Source organism: Macaca fascicularis, chromosome 7 (assembly GCF_037993035.2).
Source record: "Macaca fascicularis isolate 582-1 chromosome 7, T2T-MFA8v1.1".
NCBI classification, from domain to species: Eukaryota; Metazoa; Chordata; class Mammalia; order Primates; family Cercopithecidae; genus Macaca; species Macaca fascicularis.
In genome coordinates this window covers 170,183,842-170,201,320 of record NC_088381.1, presented here as the reverse complement: position 1 = coordinate 170,201,320, position 17,479 = coordinate 170,183,842, and the positions used below count along the sequence as shown (strand labels likewise).

Below are 17,479 nucleotides of genomic sequence, written 5' to 3'. Positions count from 1 at the left end.
CATAATTCTCACTTTCCTGATTCTCCCATTCACAGGGAATAAAGAAAAAATGAAATTCCTAAACTTCAAAGTCATTTCCAACTGGAGGCCCCATATACAACCAATTAGCTGGCCAGTAGGTGGCGCCAAAGGTTAATCACAGCCTTTGGGCGAAGGGTTCCCATTTGGTCCCGCTGGAAAGCAATTCAGTTATCCATTCAGCACACATAGATGGCTGCGTGCCATGTGCTGGGTCTTGAGATGAGAAAGACAAGAGTCTAATTTCAATTCACAGCAGGGCTAAGAGCTGTGGAGGAGGCACCCAGAGTGAATTTGGCCAGAGGAGGTGATTTCCAAGCCAAGCTCGGCAGACACGTGTTTGCCTGGAGAAGGGCATCGCAAGAGATTCCAGGTGCATTTGGAGAACAACCCAGCATGGAGAGACGATCGGGGGCAGAACGTAGACGCTTGGGCTGCTGCAGTAATCTGGGTGAATGAAAGGGAGTGCTGTAACGTTGAATCTGAGGGGCCCTGAGTACACTTAACAGGATCTGCTGCCCCTGGAGGCTGGAGGGAGGGGCGAGAGAATGGAGCTGCTGCGAACTCAGAGGAGGAGAGGAGGCTGGAACAAAACCAGAAAACAATGCAGCCGCATATTCTTGGTGCACCCTCCACCCTCACCCCCCTTTCGTGTTCTATTTGCCTCTCTCAGTATCTATTTCTCTGCCATATTCTTTTTTTTTTTTTTTTTGAGACGGAGTCTCGCTCTGTCGCCCAGGCTGGAGTGCAGTGGCGCAATCTCGGCTCACTGCAAGCTCCGCCTCCCGGGTTCACGCCATTCTCCTGCCTCAGCCTCCCGAGTAGCTGGGACTACAGGCGCCCGCCCCTGCGCCCGGCTAATTTTTTCTATTTTTAGTAGAGACGGGGTTTCACCATGGTCTTGATCTCCTGACCTTGTGATCCGCCCACCTCGGCCTCCCAAAGTGCTGGGATTACAGGCGTGAGCCACCACGCCCGGCCCTCTGCCATATTCTTAAATCACCAGGTCCCCTGGTCAGGGCTGACCATGGTGCCCCATTAGGCTGCCTCAGGGAACTCAGCTGGGTTGTGGGCAGGGCTGGAGGTGCCTTGGTGACACGTGGGTGCCCGGCATTCCAGGTCTGAGAGCACCAAGGTCAGGCATGGAGATGGGCACAGGAGGGGGCCTCCCAAGGAAGGTGTGTGTTGACATGCCAGCAGTGAGCAGGCAGAGGCAGGGTCAGCCAGGCCCTGGGGTTTGAATACCAAGAGAGGGACTACAAGCTCAGTGTCCTGGGAGCCTGGCAGTTTTCTGCACTGGGAAGTGGGCAGATGAAAACGGGAATGTAGAACACACAAACCCAGCAAGAGCCAGCTGGAAGTGGAAATGGTTTGGGGCCCTGAGGGCCTGGATCAGGGCAGGACCCTAAACACAGAGAGAAAGAACGTTTTAAAGGAAAAATCCACCAGACTTGGCAGCTGTCAGAATGTGGGGGCTGAAGACAAGAGATGAGTCAAAGATGACTCAGAAGATCTGAAGGTGAGTTCAAGGGAAAATGGCAGTACTTTGGGGAAGGAGTTCAAATTTATGTCCAGGACCCCTGGTTCTGCTAGGAGACAGGAGCATGCCCGAAGGCATCCCACTTGTTTGCATGTTTCTGGCCTGTCCCTCCCCAACTAGAACATAAGCTCCTGAGGGAGCTGCCTCTGCTTTGTCAGTTCTTTGTGCTTTGCCCAGAGGGGCTTACGCACACTGTCCCCTGCCTGACTCAGAGCAGATGCCAAGGGTGCAGACTGAGGCTGCCGCAGGAGGGAGGCTCGGGAGGCCTGCAGCTGAGGGGTGACAAGGAGGAAAGAGTCCTGCCACCCTCTCCCACAGGTGCTCCAACATCCAAGCACCCCCAGGACTGGACCCCCTCACAGGCACAGCCTCCTGTCCCCCAGGCCTCTCTTCCTCTGAGATCCCAGGCTTTCTGGCCCTACTGAGACTGCCATCCTGGGAACCGTCTTTGTGCCCATTCATGCCTGTCTCATTCCCTTCCTTCCCAATACATCCCTTCTAGCACATTCCTGCTCATGTTCCCAGCATCCTGTTCACTGGAGGCCCATCCACATGGATGCGCCACAGACATTGTGGTCCAACAAAGGTGACACTGAACCACTGGCAAGGGTCACCTGCCACCATCTGCCTGAGCCCTGTGTTCCCCTGGTGAGCACAGCCTCATCCACCCGGGAACCTCTGGGGCTCCTGTGCTTCACCCAGTTAACTCACTCCCCTGACCGCTCCCAAGTTTGCCCCTGCTCCGCCCACCAACTCTTCGGGGACAGGTCCTCCTCAGGTCTCACTGGAAGTGTGCTTCCTCCACCCCACGGTCAGAGTGGACGTGGGTCAGACTGCAGCTCCTGGGAAGACGCCACAACACCTCCTCTGGTTTCCAGGCCACATTTCCAGTCCCTTGGCCCCCGCCTACCTCTGACTTCAGCTCCAGTGGTGGCCAACCCCTGCCCCAAAAAGGGGCTCTGTGTCCCCCCACCCACTGCACTGAAGGAATTTTCCAGCCTCCATTTTCTTTTTACTTCTTGCCTTCTCACTGTTCCCTGGCTAACTCCTAGTATTCCTTCTAGATTTCACCGCAGACCCTCAGGGCTTTTGCAAACTCTGTTCCCTCCCTCTCCTGCATGCCCTTCCCCACACTCCTTCCCCGCAGCCAGCACCTGCCCTCCTCAGTGCTTGGGGTGCCCCTCACCATCCCAGCGCTCTTCAAGAGTTTCTGAGTCCACATATTTAGGTGGTGGGGGCTTTATGTCTGCCTCCGCCACAATGGTGAGGTCCCAATTTTGCTCCCACTTTGACCCAGGGCCTGGACACGGGCTTTTGGTAAACAGATATGAAATGAATGGTGAACAGACAAATAATGAGCAGTAAGACTCCATTTCTGGCTTATCAACGTGGCCAGACATATTTTTTCAGCCGCACTCCAACAGTGGGAGGGGAGGGGAAGGAGAGTTTGCCGACTTCCCAGTGGCAGCATGTGGTGAATTCAAGAAGTGACCAACCCCAAGCTGACCTTTGAAAGACAGGTTAAAACTCGCTTGGTGAAGTTTTGGTACTGAAGTATCCTGATTTTATAGTTACTCAATGGAAAAACTGGTTTGCTCTGTGGAAATCCACTTTAGGGTCACCTCTGAAACATAAATGGCCAGCACCTACTCCCAGGATCCCCCCCACATCCCTTCTTTTTTCTTTTTTGAGAGAGTCTTGCTCTGTCTCTTAGTCTGGAGTGCCGTGGCACAATCTCGGCTCACTGCAACCTCCTCCCCTCAGGTTCAAGTGATTCTCCTGCCTCAGCCTCCTGAGTAGCTGGGATTACAGGCACATGCCACCATGCCTGGGTAATTCTTTGTGTTTTTAGTAGAGATGGGGTTTCACCACATTGGCCAGGCTGGTCTCTAACTCCTGACCTCAGGTGATCCACTCGCCTCGGTCTCCCAAAGTGCTGGGATTACAAGTGTGAGCCACTGCACCCGGCCCTTTCATGTCCCTTCTATGGTGACACCCCTATTGTAGAGATATTTAGACCGAAGCACAGAGAGGCTGAGGAGCTTGCTCAGAGTCACACAGCCAGTGAGTGGCAGGATCGGAATTCACAATCTGAATTCACAATCAGACCTGTGCTTTAACTGATGCCATCTTTCTTGGAAACTGTGTCTCCAAGAAATGACTGGATTTTTTTTTTTTTTTTTTTTTTTGAGACGGAGAGTCTTGCTCTGTCACCAGGCTGGAGTGCAGTGGCGCACTCTCGGGTTTAAGCGATTCTCCTGCCTCAGCCTCCCAAGTAGCTGGGATTACAGGCACATGCCACCACGCACAGCTAATTTTTGTATTTTTAGTAGAGACGGCGTTTCACCATGTTGGCCAGGATAGTCTTGATCTCTTGACCTTGTGATCTTCCCACTTTGGCCTCCCAAAGTGCTGGGATTACAGGCGTGAGCCTCTGCACCTGGCCTTTTTTTTAAAGTATATATATATATATATATATATATTTTTAAATTTACTTTTCCCACACTACACTGATTTATAATTTTTCTTTCCTAAGTATGAACCACTTGCTTTTCCTATATAACTATAGCTTGATCCTGAACATTTCTTCAACTTTCTACAAGGTTTGCTAAACATTGATTATTTAAAAACAACTGTTGGCTGGGCGCAGCGGCTCATGCCTGTAATCCCGGCACTTTGGGAGGCCGAGGCAGGCGGATCACATGAGGCCAGGAGTTCAAGAGCAGCTTGGGCAACTTGGTGAAACCATGTTTCTACTAAAAAGCAAAAATTAGCTGGGCATGGTGGTGCACGTGTCCCAGCTAGTCAGGTGGCTGAAGCATGAGAGTTACTTGAACTGGGGAGGCAGAGGTTGCAGTGAGACAAGATTTTGCCACTGCACTCCAGCCTAAGTGACAGACCCTGTCTCAATAAAAACGACAATAAACTGCACATGTTTAAAGTACAATTTGATGTATTTCAACGTATGTATATACCTAGGAAATCATCACTACAATCAAGATAATGAAGATTCATCATCCAAAAGTTTCCTCAGGTCCCTGGGATCCTTCCCTCCCGCCCCTGTCTGCCCACCTCCTACAGGCAACCAGTGATCTGCTTTTTGTCACTAGAGATTAGTTTGCATTTTCTAAAATTTTATGTAAATGACTGACTGACTGGCATCTTTCTCTCGGCATAATTATTTTTCAAAAAGAACATTTAACCAAGGTAGACCATATTCTGGACCATTAAACAAGGCTCAATAAATTTTAAAGGATTTGAATCATGCAAAGTATGTTCTCTGACCACAATGGAATTAAATGTTAGAAATCAATAATAGCATGGTGGTTCACTCCTGTAATCCCGGTATTTTGCAAGGCCGAGGCGGGCAGATCACTTGAGGCCAGGAGTTTGAGACCAGCCTGGCGAACATGGTGAAAGCCCATCTCTACTAAAAATACAAATAAGTTAGCCAGGTGTGGTGACGCACGCCTGTAATCCCAGCTACTTGGGAGACTGAGGCATGAGAATTGCTTGAACCCTGGAGGGGGAAGTTGCAGTGAGCCAAGAGCATGCCACTGCACTCCAGCCTGGGCGACAGAGTAGGACTGTCTCAAAAAAAAACAAAAAAATCAATAACAAAAAAATCTGAAAAACCTCCAACTATTTGAAAACTAACTAAAACATTTATAAATAACCCATGAGTCAAGAAATAAGAAAAGCACATTTTAAAAATATTTTGAACTGAATGAAAAGGAAAAAAACAATGTATCAAAATGTATGAGCCAAGGGCAGTTGTGGTGGCTCACACCTGTAATCCCAGCACTTTGGGAGGCCACAGTGGGAGGACTGCTTGAGTCCAGGAGTTCAAGACCAGCCTGGGTAATATGGCAAGACCTCATCTCTACAAAAAATAAATAAAATTTAGCTGGGTGTGGTGGCACATGCCTGTGGTCCCACTCCTCAGGAGGCTGAGGCAGAAGGATCACCTGAGCCCAGGAGGTTGAGGCTGTAGTGAACCATGTTTGTGCCACTGTGCTCCAGCCTCAGCACAGTGAGACTGTGTCTTTTTTTTTTTTTTTTTTTTGAGACAGTCTTGCTCTGTTGCCCCTGCTGGAGCGCAGTGGCGCAATCTCGGCTCACTGCAGCCTCTGCCTCCTGAGTTCAAGCAATTGTCCTGCCTCAACCTCCCGAGTAGCTGGGACTACAGGTGTGTGCTGCCACACCCAGCTAAATTTTTTTGTATTTTTCATAGAGATGGGGTTTCACCTTTTTGGCCAGGCAGGTCTCAAACTTCTGACCTCAAGTGATTGGCCTGCCTCAGCCTCCCAAAGTGCTGGGTTTACAGGTGTGGGCCACTGCACCCGGCTGAGACTGCATCAGGATAAAAAAAAAAAATCACACCAGACCTGGGTGTAACTGCCCTGGAGGCCCTTGCTCTGGGTGACCCTGAGTAAATGACTTACCTCTCCTGAGCCTCAGGGTTCTCATTTGTACAGTGGGACCAAAGCCACCTACTTCAGAGTTGAGAGGATTAAGAAACCGCATGCAAAGTAGCTAGCCTGCTGCCTGGTAAGCATGTAAGGGGGCATAAATTGCTATGGGGTAGGCTATCACCTGAGCCATTTCCAAAACCAGAAGCAGCTCATTTAAGCTTTATAACCACTCCATGAAGAAGACATGTTTATGTCCATGCTACAGATACTGAAATGGATGCATAGAAAGGGTAAGTGACTTGCCCTGGGTCACACAGGCAGTGGCTGAATTAAGATCTGAATCCAGGCCACCTGGATCCAGAATCCATGCTCCAGCTTTACTGAGGGACACTGAAAGGTTTCAAATGGAGAAGGAAAAGGGTCAGATTGCCCTAACAGCAACATCACTGTGGGATGAGGTCAACAAATATTTAGGATGCTAAATCTGCAGGGCTTGGTGATCTATTAGAAATATGTTGTTGAGGCTAGGCGTGGTGGCTCACGCCTGTAATCCCAGCACTTTGGAAGGTCGAGGCGGGCAGAAAACAAGGTCAGGAGATCGAGACCATCCTGGCTAACACGGTGAAACCCCCTCTCTACTAAAAATACAAAAATTAGCCGGGTGTGGTGGCAGGTGCCTGTAGCCCCAGCTACTAGGGAGGCTGAGGTAGGAGAATGGCGTGAACCCGGGAGGCGGAGCTTGCAGTGAGCTGAGATCCCGCCACTGCACTCCAGTCTGGGCGACAAAGCGAGACTCTGTCTCAACAAAAAAAAAAAAAAAAAAAAAGAGACTCCGTCTCAAAAAAAAAAAAAAAAAAAGGAACATGTTGAATAAGGAAGAGGAGGAGACTGGACAGAAAAGGAGGTGAAGCAGGAGTGGAAGAACTTGAGGTTGGAGGGCTAGAGGAAGCAGAGGAGCACATGTGGTCTGTCCTCTGAAGGAGAGGGCACCACATTCTGAGAACCTCTCCATGACAGAACACCTGGCCTGCTGGGAGGTAGGTGGGGGTTCCTAAGAAAATGTGTGAGCAGAAGTTCCATTAGAAATTAATTAGAGGCCGGGCGCGGTGGCTCAAACCTGTAATCCCAGCACTTTCGGAGGCCCAGACGGGCGGAACACGAGGTCAGGAGATCGAGACCATCCTGGTTAACACGGTGAAACCCTGTCTCTGCTAAAAAATACAAAAAACTAGCCAGGCGAGGTGGTGGGCGCCTGTAGTCCCAGCTACTCGGGAGGCTGAGGCAGGAGAATGGCGTGAACCCGGGAGGCGGAGCTTGCAGTGAGCGGAGATCCGGCCACTGCACTCCAGCCTGGGCGACAGAGCGAGACCCCGTCTCAAAAAAAAAAAAGAAAAGAAAAGAAATTAATTAGAGAAGAACAGACGGAATGGTGTTCCATGCAGAGGGAACAGCATTTGCACAGCCTTGTGGGGGCGAGTCATGCGGAGAGTGCCAGACACAGAAATAGGAGCACAGTGGGAACTGGGGCTGTATGGGTAGGCAGCAGCGACCTGCAGGGCCTCACAGGCCTAAAGAGCTCTGTTCTCTTCCTAGAAGGATGGGAAGTCAGCTAGGATTTGCCGAGGGTGGGGAGGAGGGAATAGAGAGGGCCAGGTCTGTGTTCTCAAAGCTCACCCTGGCTACACGTTGGAGACAGACCAGACCAAATATAGGGAGCAGTCAGGTGATTATGGAGGCCTTCCAGGTGAGTTCCCGGTTGTGTGGAAGCGGGAGATGAAGGTGGAGGGAAGTGGCTGGGTTCAAGAGGTACTTAGGAAGCACAAGTGGCAGGACTCAGTGGCAGATCCCTTATGGGGAAGCTTGGGATTCTTTAAGGTGGTGGGATAGTCAGTCACCTGGCTAACGAACCCTCATAGAGGGCTGGAGAGGTGGGAGAAGCTCATGAGGCTCAGCATCCAGGTCTGGAGCTGAGTCCTGCCCCGGCTCTTCCGTGAGTCATCTGCACACAAGTTCTATTAGTGAGAGTGCTGGACAAGATTTCCTGGGGACAAGGACCCACCTCCAGGAGCTCCGTGATGTGCCAGGGAGAGGGACATGAGTCTGAGAAGAGAGAAGGAACAGCCAGGGGCTGGCATATTGATGGTAGAAACCATGGCAGAGGTCTCAACTGGTGTGTAACTGTGGAATGTCACCCGGAGACAGGACAAAAATGTCCTGTTTATTTTTTATTTATTTATTTATTTTTTTTTGAGACGAGTCTCGCTCTGTCGCCCAGGCTGGAGTGCAGTGGCCGGATCTCAGCTCACTGCAAGCTCCGCCTCCCGGGTTCACGCCATTCTCCTGCCTCAGCCTCCCGAGTAGCTGGGACTACAGGCGTCCACCACATCGCCCGGCTAGTTTTTTGTATTTTTTTTTTTTTTTTTTGAGACAGAGTCTCGCTCTGTCGCCCAGGCTGGAATGCAGTGGCGCGATCTCGGCTCACTGCAAGCTCCGCCTCCCGGGTTCACGCCATTCTCCTGCCTCAGCCTCCCGAGTAGCTGGGACTACAGGCGCCCACAACCGCGCCCGGCTAATTTTTTGTATTTTTAGTAGAGACGGGGTTTCACCGTGGTCTCGATCTCCTGACCTTGTGATCCGCCCGCCTCGGCCTCCCAAAGTGCTGGGATTACAGGCGTGAGCCACCGCGCCCGCCGTATTTTTTTTTTTAGTAGAGACGGGGTTTCACCGTGTTAGCCAGGATGGTCTCGATCTCCTGACCTCGTGATCCACCCGTCTCGGCCTCCCAAAGTGCTGGGATTACAGGCTTGAGCCACCGCGCCCGGCCAATGTCCTGTTTATTAACCGAGGCGGGAGAGCTGGAAAGACAGGAAGTTGTGGAAGGAAGGAGGGACATTAAAGGTGGGGCCTGACGGGAAACGGTGGTTCCCAGTGATGCCCAGACCCAGGCAGGGGCTTTGGGGCAGGTTCACTGGAGAAACGGGGAAAAATGAAGGTCCCAAAAACAAAAGACAGACTGTCAGAGCTAGGGCCCGGGATGGCTCTTGTATAAGAAATCTCAAACCCCATTGGCAATGGCAGAAACTGCGGTAGGAAAAGTTCCTACAAGTGAGGAGAGTGGGGACAGTGGCTGGTGGTGACAGGAAGGAAACAGGCGGAGGAGGCACTCGCCAGGGAAGACCTTGCGCCCCTTCAGCAACCTGCTCACCGCCCCGCCTGCTTCCGGATTCCTCCCCGCCGGTCTCGGCTGCAGTGTAGGGAAGGCCTGGGCGGGGGGCGCCCCCCAAGGCTGCGGAACAGCTATCACGGGAGCCGGCACACACCCAGTAACCACCGCTGGGGCCCGCGCCACGTGGCTGCTAGTTTCCATCCACCCCGCTTTGTAATGCTGGGCAAGACGCTTTATGTTGATTTCACACACTCTTAAAGGGTCCCAGGCCGCAGTCTGAAAACCCCTGCTCCTGAATAAGTTGGTTTCCCTAGAGACCAGGAAGCGGAAGTAGTTCCGTCGTTTGTTTACACGGTAAGGAGCTTCCAGATTATTCCCAGGACCTGGCTATGAGTTTAGGCAGGAGGAGGCCCAATCGTGGGAGGCGCCAGAGAGGAAGAGGACATGGACCAGGCATGGGAGCCAAGTCTAAGGATCCCCAACACCTCCAAGGTTCTCATAGCTGGCCTTGACCAAAATATCTGAAAATTCTCATGTAGAAACTGGTTCTTCCAGCCTGAGCAACATGGTGAAACCCCAACTATACAAATAAATACAAAAACTAGCCGGGTGTGGTGTCCGCGCTTGTGGTCCTCCGCCCGCGCTCGTCCCAGTTACTCGGAAAGCTGAGGTGGGAGGATCACCTGAGCCCGGGAGGTCGAAGCTGCGGTGAGCCAAGATTGTGCCACAGCACCCCAGCCTGGGCGACAGAGGGACAGCCTGTCCAAAAACAAAAAAACACCAAACCTGTCTTTTAGGGAAGGTTAATCACCAAAATGTCAAGTGTTAGATACTTAATTTGGAGACCTCAAATCGATCGGCAAAACGATGGGCTTTTAAAAAGCATGCCGGGTGTAGCTGGGTAAGCATGAATTTATTCACCAAGGGCCCGATTCCCAAGCTAAGGGATCCTGAAGTGTGAAGGACATGGCTTCCGGGGAACCCAAAGGTAGGGAGCGCTCCTGAGCCAGCAGTGGGTCTGGAGACTCCCCGAGCGCGCAGGCCGCGGGACGGCGTCCCCTGCGCGCAGCAGCTAGAAGCCAACAGCCCAAAGGCCCCCAGGGAGCAGAGCCCCGCGATCCCGGCGCCGCCTGCGGCTGGGTTTTTTGGCAGCGGGCGCGCCGTCCGTGAGGATGACGGCTCCGGTAGTTTCCCAGGCGTGCGAGACCCGGGGCGCTCCCCGTCCACGCACGGCCCTCCCTCCAGGCGCGCCTCCCGCCCCAGCCCCGCATTCTGCGCAGCCCGGGTGACCAAACTACACCTCACTTCAAAGGCCCCCACGCCCGGGCGTGCCCTCCGCCCGCGCTCGGCAGGTGGGAGTGCAGGGAAGAGAGCGCGGGCGGCCCCAGAAGGCGCCCGGACCTTCCCGAGAATTCCAGGCCGCGCAGGCGCATTGAGGTCGGCGCGGGGGCGTGCGAGAGGCGCGGGGCGGTGATTGAGGGAAGGTTTCCCGGGCTGGGCCACGAGCAGGGCCTGCGCGCGCCAGCGGGAGGGGCGGGCCACGGCGAGGGCGAGGGCGCAGGCGCAGGCGCGCGGCCGCGGCGGCGGTTGGGGAGGGTTCTTCCGGAAGGTTCGGGAGGCTTCTGGAAAAAGCGCCGCGCGCTGGGCGGGCCCGTCGCTATATAAGGCAGGCGCGGGGGCGGCGCGTCAGTTGCTTCAGCGTCTTGGTGCTGCTGTGCGGTGGAACGTTTGCAGCCTTTTAGCCAAGGTGTGAGGGGCGGTTGTGAGGGCCTGTGGAGGTGGATTGGGGAGTGGGGGCGGTTGGCGCGGAGCGGAGGCTGTGGGGGCCGAACGGGAGCCCTGAACCCGCCAGGGCCGCTCTCCCGGGAGGCCGCGCTGCCTATTCCGGAGGCCGTGGGCCCGCTGCTGTCTCCGCAGCCCGCCTCAGGAATGGGCTGGGCGGCTGCTCCCCGAGGCTCCGCGGCAGCCCCGGAGCTGGCGCCGCACGCGAGCAGAGCGGCCCTTTGGCTGGGGGCCCCCCGGGCGGCCCAGCTGGGGCGCAGGCGGAGGAGGCCGCCCTGGCGGAGCCGCGGCCCGCGCGGGAGAGCACACGGGGTGTCGGTTGGGGACCGCGGCGCGGGACTGGGCCGGGCCTGCAGTGGCCTCCCGGAAGCGCGCACACGCTCGTGGTAGTTACCGCGCTCCGAAATGAGGTCATCCTTTGTCAGCCGCCCTTCTATTTTCGGTTTACTTAAACTTCGCAAATCTGCAATCCGGCTTTAAAAATATTGGGAGGACGCGATGGAATCTCGTGTTGCCCCTGTAGACGCTCTGCAGGGTTTTAAACCGGCGCGGTGTCGTTCCAGATGCCTGAGGAAACGCAGACCCAGGACCAACCGATGGAGGAGGAGGAGGTTGAGACGTTCGCCTTTCAGGCAGAAATTGCCCAGTTGATGTCATTGATTATCAATACTTTTTATTCGAACAAAGAGATCTTTCTAAGAGAGCTAATTTCAAATTCATCAGATGTAAGTCGTTTATTAACCCAGAATAGGATTTTGGTTTCAATATGAACTTCTTGGGGGCTGTATGCTTAATTAATATTTTGTGTTAATAGGCATTGGACAAAATCCGCTATGAGAGCTTGACGGATCCCAGTAAATTAGACTCTGGGAAAGAGCTGCATATTAACCTGATACCAAATAAACAAGATCGAACCCTCACTATTGTGGATACTGGAATTGGGATGACCAAGGCTGACTTGATCAATAACCTTGGTACTATCGCCAAGTCTGGGACCAAAGCGTTCATGGAAGCTTTGCAGGCTGGTGCAGATATCTCCATGATTGGCCAGTTCGGTGTTGGTTTTTATTCTGCTTATTTGGTTGCTGAGAAAGTAACTGTGATCACCAAACATAACGATGATGAGCAGTACGCCTGGGAGTCCTCAGCAGGGGGATCATTTACAGTGAGGACAGACACAGGTAGGTACCTGAACACTCACTGGTTAAGTCAGTGGCGGAATGGTGGGGTGTTGCAACCCTTGGACCCCTGGGGATGCGGCGAAGTTCACAGAAAGTGTGTTTACCCAAGGATCAGGAACAAGCTAGAGCTCTGAATTAGTGTGTAATGGCATGACTTGGTGATTACTTCTTTTGGGCAAGGCACTTAGATCTGCTGTGGGAGCCTTTGCATCTGTAGTAAGGGCAAACCTCGCTTCATAGACACGTTATAAGGGTTAAGCATGGCGTTGAGCACTAAATTGAATGTATTATTGAGTCAATTTTCCTTATTTCTCTTGCAGGTGAACCTATGGGTCGTGGAACAAAGGTTATCCTACACCTGAAAGAAGACCAAACTGAGTACTTGGAGGAACGAAGAATAAAGGAGATTGTGAAGAAACATTCTCAGTTTATTGGATATCCCATTACTCTTTTTGTAAGTTTCTACATAATTGCAGAGTGAATTACTGTCTGTAGGTGACTGGGGTGACTGTACTACATCCTTAGTTCCTAGGTCTGTTGAACTAGTCTGAAGCCTGGGGAACCTAAGCTCTACTAACTGTGAAGGTTCCTCGGGTTATTAAGTAGATATATCAAATATTGATGAGAAGCTGCCTGGCTGCTTCTCATCCTCGGTAATTTAGGCTTTGGCCTTAGGTTGAAAGTAGTGGGGCAGCGCTATGACTTAGTTCTAGAGTGCAGCAGTGATGCGATTTCATGTCTTTTGAAGGTGGAGAAGGAACGTGATAAAGAAGTCAGCGATGATGAGGCTGAAGAAAAAGAAGACAAAGAAGAAGAAAAAGAAAAAGAAGAGAAAGAGTCTGAAGACAAACCTGAAATTGAAGATGTTGGTTCTGATGAGGAAGAAGAAGAAAAGAAGGATGGTGACAAGAAGAAGAAAAAGAAGATTAAGGAGAAGTACATCGATCAAGAAGAACTCAACAAAACAAAACCCATCTGGACCAGAAATCCCGACGATATTACTAATGAGGAGTACGGAGAATTCTACAAGAGCTTGACCAATGACTGGGAAGATCACTTGGCAGTGAAGGTGAGTGAGGGACTGATGGATGCTTCAAGCTTGTCTTTAGATTATCATCCCACCACCCCAAATATCTGCTATAATGCATTGTTCATTGATACTTAGTGTGTTTGTTCTATTACAGCATTTTTCAGTTGAAGGGCAGTTGGAATTCAGAGCCCTTCTATTTGTCCCACGACGTGCTCCTTTTGACCTGTTTGAAAACAGAAAGAAAAAGAACAACATCAAATTGTATGTACGCAGAGTTTTCATCATGGATAACTGTGAGGAGCTAATCCCTGAATATCTGAGTAAGTATAGATAGGAAAAATAATCACTGTCACTGATTAAAGAAATACTTCTGGCTGGGCATGGTGGCTCACACCTGTAATCCTAGCAGTTTGGGAACCCGGGGTGTGCGGATCACTTGAGGTCAGGAGTTCAAGACAAGCCTGGCCAACATGGTGAAACTCCATCTCTCCTGAAATTAGAAAAATTTGCCCGATGTGGTGGCAGGCTGAGGCATGAAAATAGCTTGAAAACCCCCCTGGGAGGCAGAGGTTGCTGTGAGCGGAGATTGCACCACTGCCTTCCAGCCTGGGCAACAGAGTGAGACACTGTCTCAAAAATAATCTCCTATCATCTCCAGGTTCTTGTCTTTGCTTTTGGGGGTTTACATAGTACCAGTTTTGTCCTTGGAATGACTCAGTGCATTTGATTTTTATATTTTTTTCAGACTTCATTAGAGGGGTGGTAGACTCAGAGGACCTCCCTCTAAATATATCCCGTGAGATGTTGCAGCAAAGCAAAATTTTGAAAGTTATCAGGAAGAATTTGGTCAAAAAATGCTTAGAACTCTTTACTGAACTGGCGGAAGATAAAGAGAACTACAAGAAGTTCTATGAGCAGTTCTCTAAAAACATAAAGGTTGGTGTAAATATTTGACCATTGGTAGTTTCCCTGCTGGCCTCTTTTTAGATTTCTTTTTGAATTCAGAGAGTCTTTAGTAAAGAACATACTTTGTTTTAGCTTGGAATACATGAAGACTCACAAAATCGGAAGAAGCTTTCAGAGCTGTTAAGGTACTACACATCTGCCTCTGGCGATGAGATGGTTTCTCTCAAGGATTACTGCACCAGAATGAAGGAAAACCAGAAACATATCTATTATATCACAGGTAGGGGGACGCTATGTTACAGTCTATACGTCGTTCTTATAACCTTGTAGGCTCTGTGGGTGTGTTTTCTACTCAGGTAGCACTGTTATAACTGGCGTTGATCTAGGCAAGATAATTAACATGAACTAGGTCATTATTTGTCTTAGGTTCTGCCTAGGTATCTGGCTAGCAAAAGTTAGAAGTAGATGAAGCCATTCTTACTGTTAAAAGGTCTAAAAGTAACTTTGTAATACCTCAGGTGAGACCAAGGACCAGGTAGCTAACTCAGCCTTTGTGGAACGTCTTCGGAAACATGGCTTAGAAGTGATCTATATGATCGAGCCCATTGATGAGTACTGTGTCCAACAGCTAAAAGAATTTGAGGGGAAGACATTAGTGTCAGTCACCAAAGAGGGCTTGGAACTTCCAGAGGATGAAGAAGAGAAAAAGAAACAGGAAGAGAAAAAAACAAAGTTTGAGAACCTCTGCAAAATCATGAAAGACATACTGGAGAAAAAAGTTGAAAAGGTATGTGAATACAGCATTTCCTGATCATTGATACCTCTAGGGTGTTTTCAAGCTTAGTCATACATGACCCATTTTTCTTTGCTTTCAACTTAAAATAGAAAACTATGTCGTGTATGGTTGGGCGTGGTGGCTCACGCCTGTAATCCCAGCACTTTGGGAGGCTGAGGCAGTGGATCACAAGGTCAGGAGATGGAGACCATCCTGGCTAACACGGTGAAACCCCGTCTCTACTAAAAATACGAAAAAATTAACCAGGCGTGGTGGCGGGCGTCTGGAGGCTGAGGCAGGAGAATCTCCTGAACCCGCAAGGCAGAGGTTGCAGTAAGCCAAGATTGCACCACTGCACCTCCAGCCTGGGTGACCAAGCAAGACTATCTCGGGGGAAAAAAAAGGTGGTGTACGTAAAACGAAATTAATTATAATCTGTGCTCTTTGACTACCTAATGCAACATTTAAGTTCTATTTAATAGTATTTCGGATCTATTGTTTGGGTTCTTCAGATTTCATTTGACAATGAAGGTTTAGGGTTTAATCTTTCTAGGCTCCTAGTCATCACTTCTTGATTACAGGTGGTTGTGTCAAACCGATTGGTGACGTCTCCATGCTGTATTGTCACAAGCACATATGGCTGGACAGCAAACATGGAGAGAATCATGAAAGCTCAAGCCCTAAGAGACAACTCAACAATGGGTTACATGGCAGCAAAGAAACACCTGGAGATAAACCCTGACCATTCCATTATTGAGACCTTAAGGCAAAAGGCAGAGGCTGATAAGAACGACAAGTCTGTGAAGGATCTGGTCATCTTGCTTTACGAAACTGCACTCCTGTCTTCTGGCTTCAGTCTGGAAGATCCCCAGACACATGCCAACAGGATCTACAGGATGATCAAACTTGGTCTGGGTAAGCCTAATACTATGTAATGTTAAAAAGGAAAGAAATAGGCCGGGTGCGTTGGCTCAAGCCTGTAATCCCAGCACTTTGGGATGCCGAGACGGGTGGATCACGAGGTCAGGAGATCGAGACCATCCTGGCTAACACGGTGAAACCCCGTCTCTACTAAAAAATACAAAAAACTAGCTGGGCGATGTGGCGGACGCCTGTAGTCCCAGCTACTCGGGAGGCTGAGGCAGGAGAATGGGGTGAACCCGAGAGGCGGAGCTTGCAGTGAGCTGAGATCCGGCCACTGCACTCCAGCCTGGGCGACAGAGCGAGACTCCGTCTCAAAAAAAAAAGGAAAGAAATACACATGACAGTGAAGAAAGTGGTAAACTTTCAGTTACCCAAACTTGGAGCACCTTGTCCTGCTTGGAGGCATTCAAGAATATTTTTTTTAGGGATAAGTAAGGTCTTATAAGAGCTAAGAAATGAAATTGAGATTTATATGCCCTGTAAATACTGTCTTGAAAGCAGGTATAAATCAGGAGTATTACACTAATAGCTGGCTTTAAGAAATCTTTCTAATACGAGGATTTTATTTTGGAAACAGGTATTGATGAAGATGATCCTACTGCTGATGATACCAGTGCAGCTGTAACTGAAGAAATGCCGCCCCTCGAAGGAGATGACGACACATCACGCATGGAAGAAGTAGACTAACCTCCGGCTGAGGGATGACTTACCTGTTCAATACTCTACAATTCTTCTGATAATATATTTTCCAGGATGTTTTTCTTTATTTTTGTTAATATTAAAAAGTCTGTATGGCATGACAACAACTACTTTAAGGGGAAGATAAGATTTCTGTCTATTTCTAAGTGATGCTGTGGTACCTTAGGCACTAAAGCAGAGCTAGTAATGCTTTTTTAGTTTCACATTGGTTTATTTTAACAGACTGGGGTAACGTGTGTTGTAAGATGTATGTAACATGATGTTAACTTTGTGGTCTACAGTGTTTAGCTATCAAGCCGGATTTCTAAGTAGACCAAATCTTGTTATTGAAGTGTTCTCGAGCTATATATACCTGGATGTTTAGAAAAGTATTTGTTACATCTTGTAGGATCTTTTTGAACTTTTCATCCCCTGTAGTTGCCAATTTTGCATGTACTAGTCCTCTAGAAATAGGTTAAACTGAAGCAACTTGATAGAAGGAACTCTCCACAGGGCTTGTTTTCCAAAGAAAAGTATTGTTTGGAGGAGCAAAGTTATAAGCCTACCTAAGCATATCATAAAGCTGTTCAAAAATAACTCAAGTCTTGTGGATGGAAATGTAGTGCTGGAGTCACATTCTGCTTAAAGTTGTAACAAATACAGATGAGTTAAAAGATGTTGTGTGACAGTGTGTCTTATTTAGGGGGAAAGGGGAATATCTGGATGACATTGGTGCCAAAATGTAAAACATGAGGTGCTAGCAGTAGACGGTTAAACACTGGCCACTCCAAGGGTTGACGTGATCTTCCCAGCATATACTCCGCAGGTGTGGGGTGGAGCACATGAAGTAGGCACAGAAAATAGCAATGCAGACGTGTATCCCCTGTCTCCGTGAGTTAACACGTGTTCTCCCCTTAGCGTCCACATTGTTTTGATGTTATTCATGGAATACCTTCTGTTCTAAATACAGTCACTTAATTTCTTGGCCTTACAGTGTCTCAAAGTTGTTTACCAAATCTACTTAAAGCTATCCTGTTTGAAATCTCTCGTTACTAATTTTCTGG

The 17,479-nt window shown here is 49.8% G+C and overlaps 1 protein-coding gene and 1 long non-coding RNA gene across 2 annotated transcripts; both read left to right on the top strand.

Moving 5' to 3' along the window:
• The first annotated feature begins 1,405 nt into the window (after positions 1-1,405).
• LOC141407333 (uncharacterized) lies at positions 1,406-4,719 on the top strand. The gene is made up of 2 exons (XR_012416149.1): positions 1,406-1,537; positions 4,538-4,719. It is a non-coding gene; the product is annotated as an uncharacterized lncRNA (long non-coding RNA).
• Positions 4,720-10,827: 6,108 nt separating this feature from the next.
• HSP90AA1 (heat shock protein 90 alpha family class A member 1) lies at positions 10,828-17,089 on the top strand. The gene is made up of 11 exons (XM_045397638.2): positions 10,828-10,886; positions 11,485-11,646; positions 11,736-12,102; positions 12,423-12,556; positions 12,851-13,171; positions 13,287-13,452; positions 13,878-14,068; positions 14,171-14,318; positions 14,557-14,825; positions 15,395-15,728; positions 16,315-17,089. Exons 2-11 carry the CDS (start codon positions 11,485-11,487, stop codon positions 16,422-16,424), a joined length of 2,202 nt encoding a protein of 733 aa, XP_045253573.1. The 5' UTR covers positions 10,828-10,886; the 3' UTR covers positions 16,425-17,089.
• Positions 17,090-17,479: the final 390 nt, after the last annotated feature.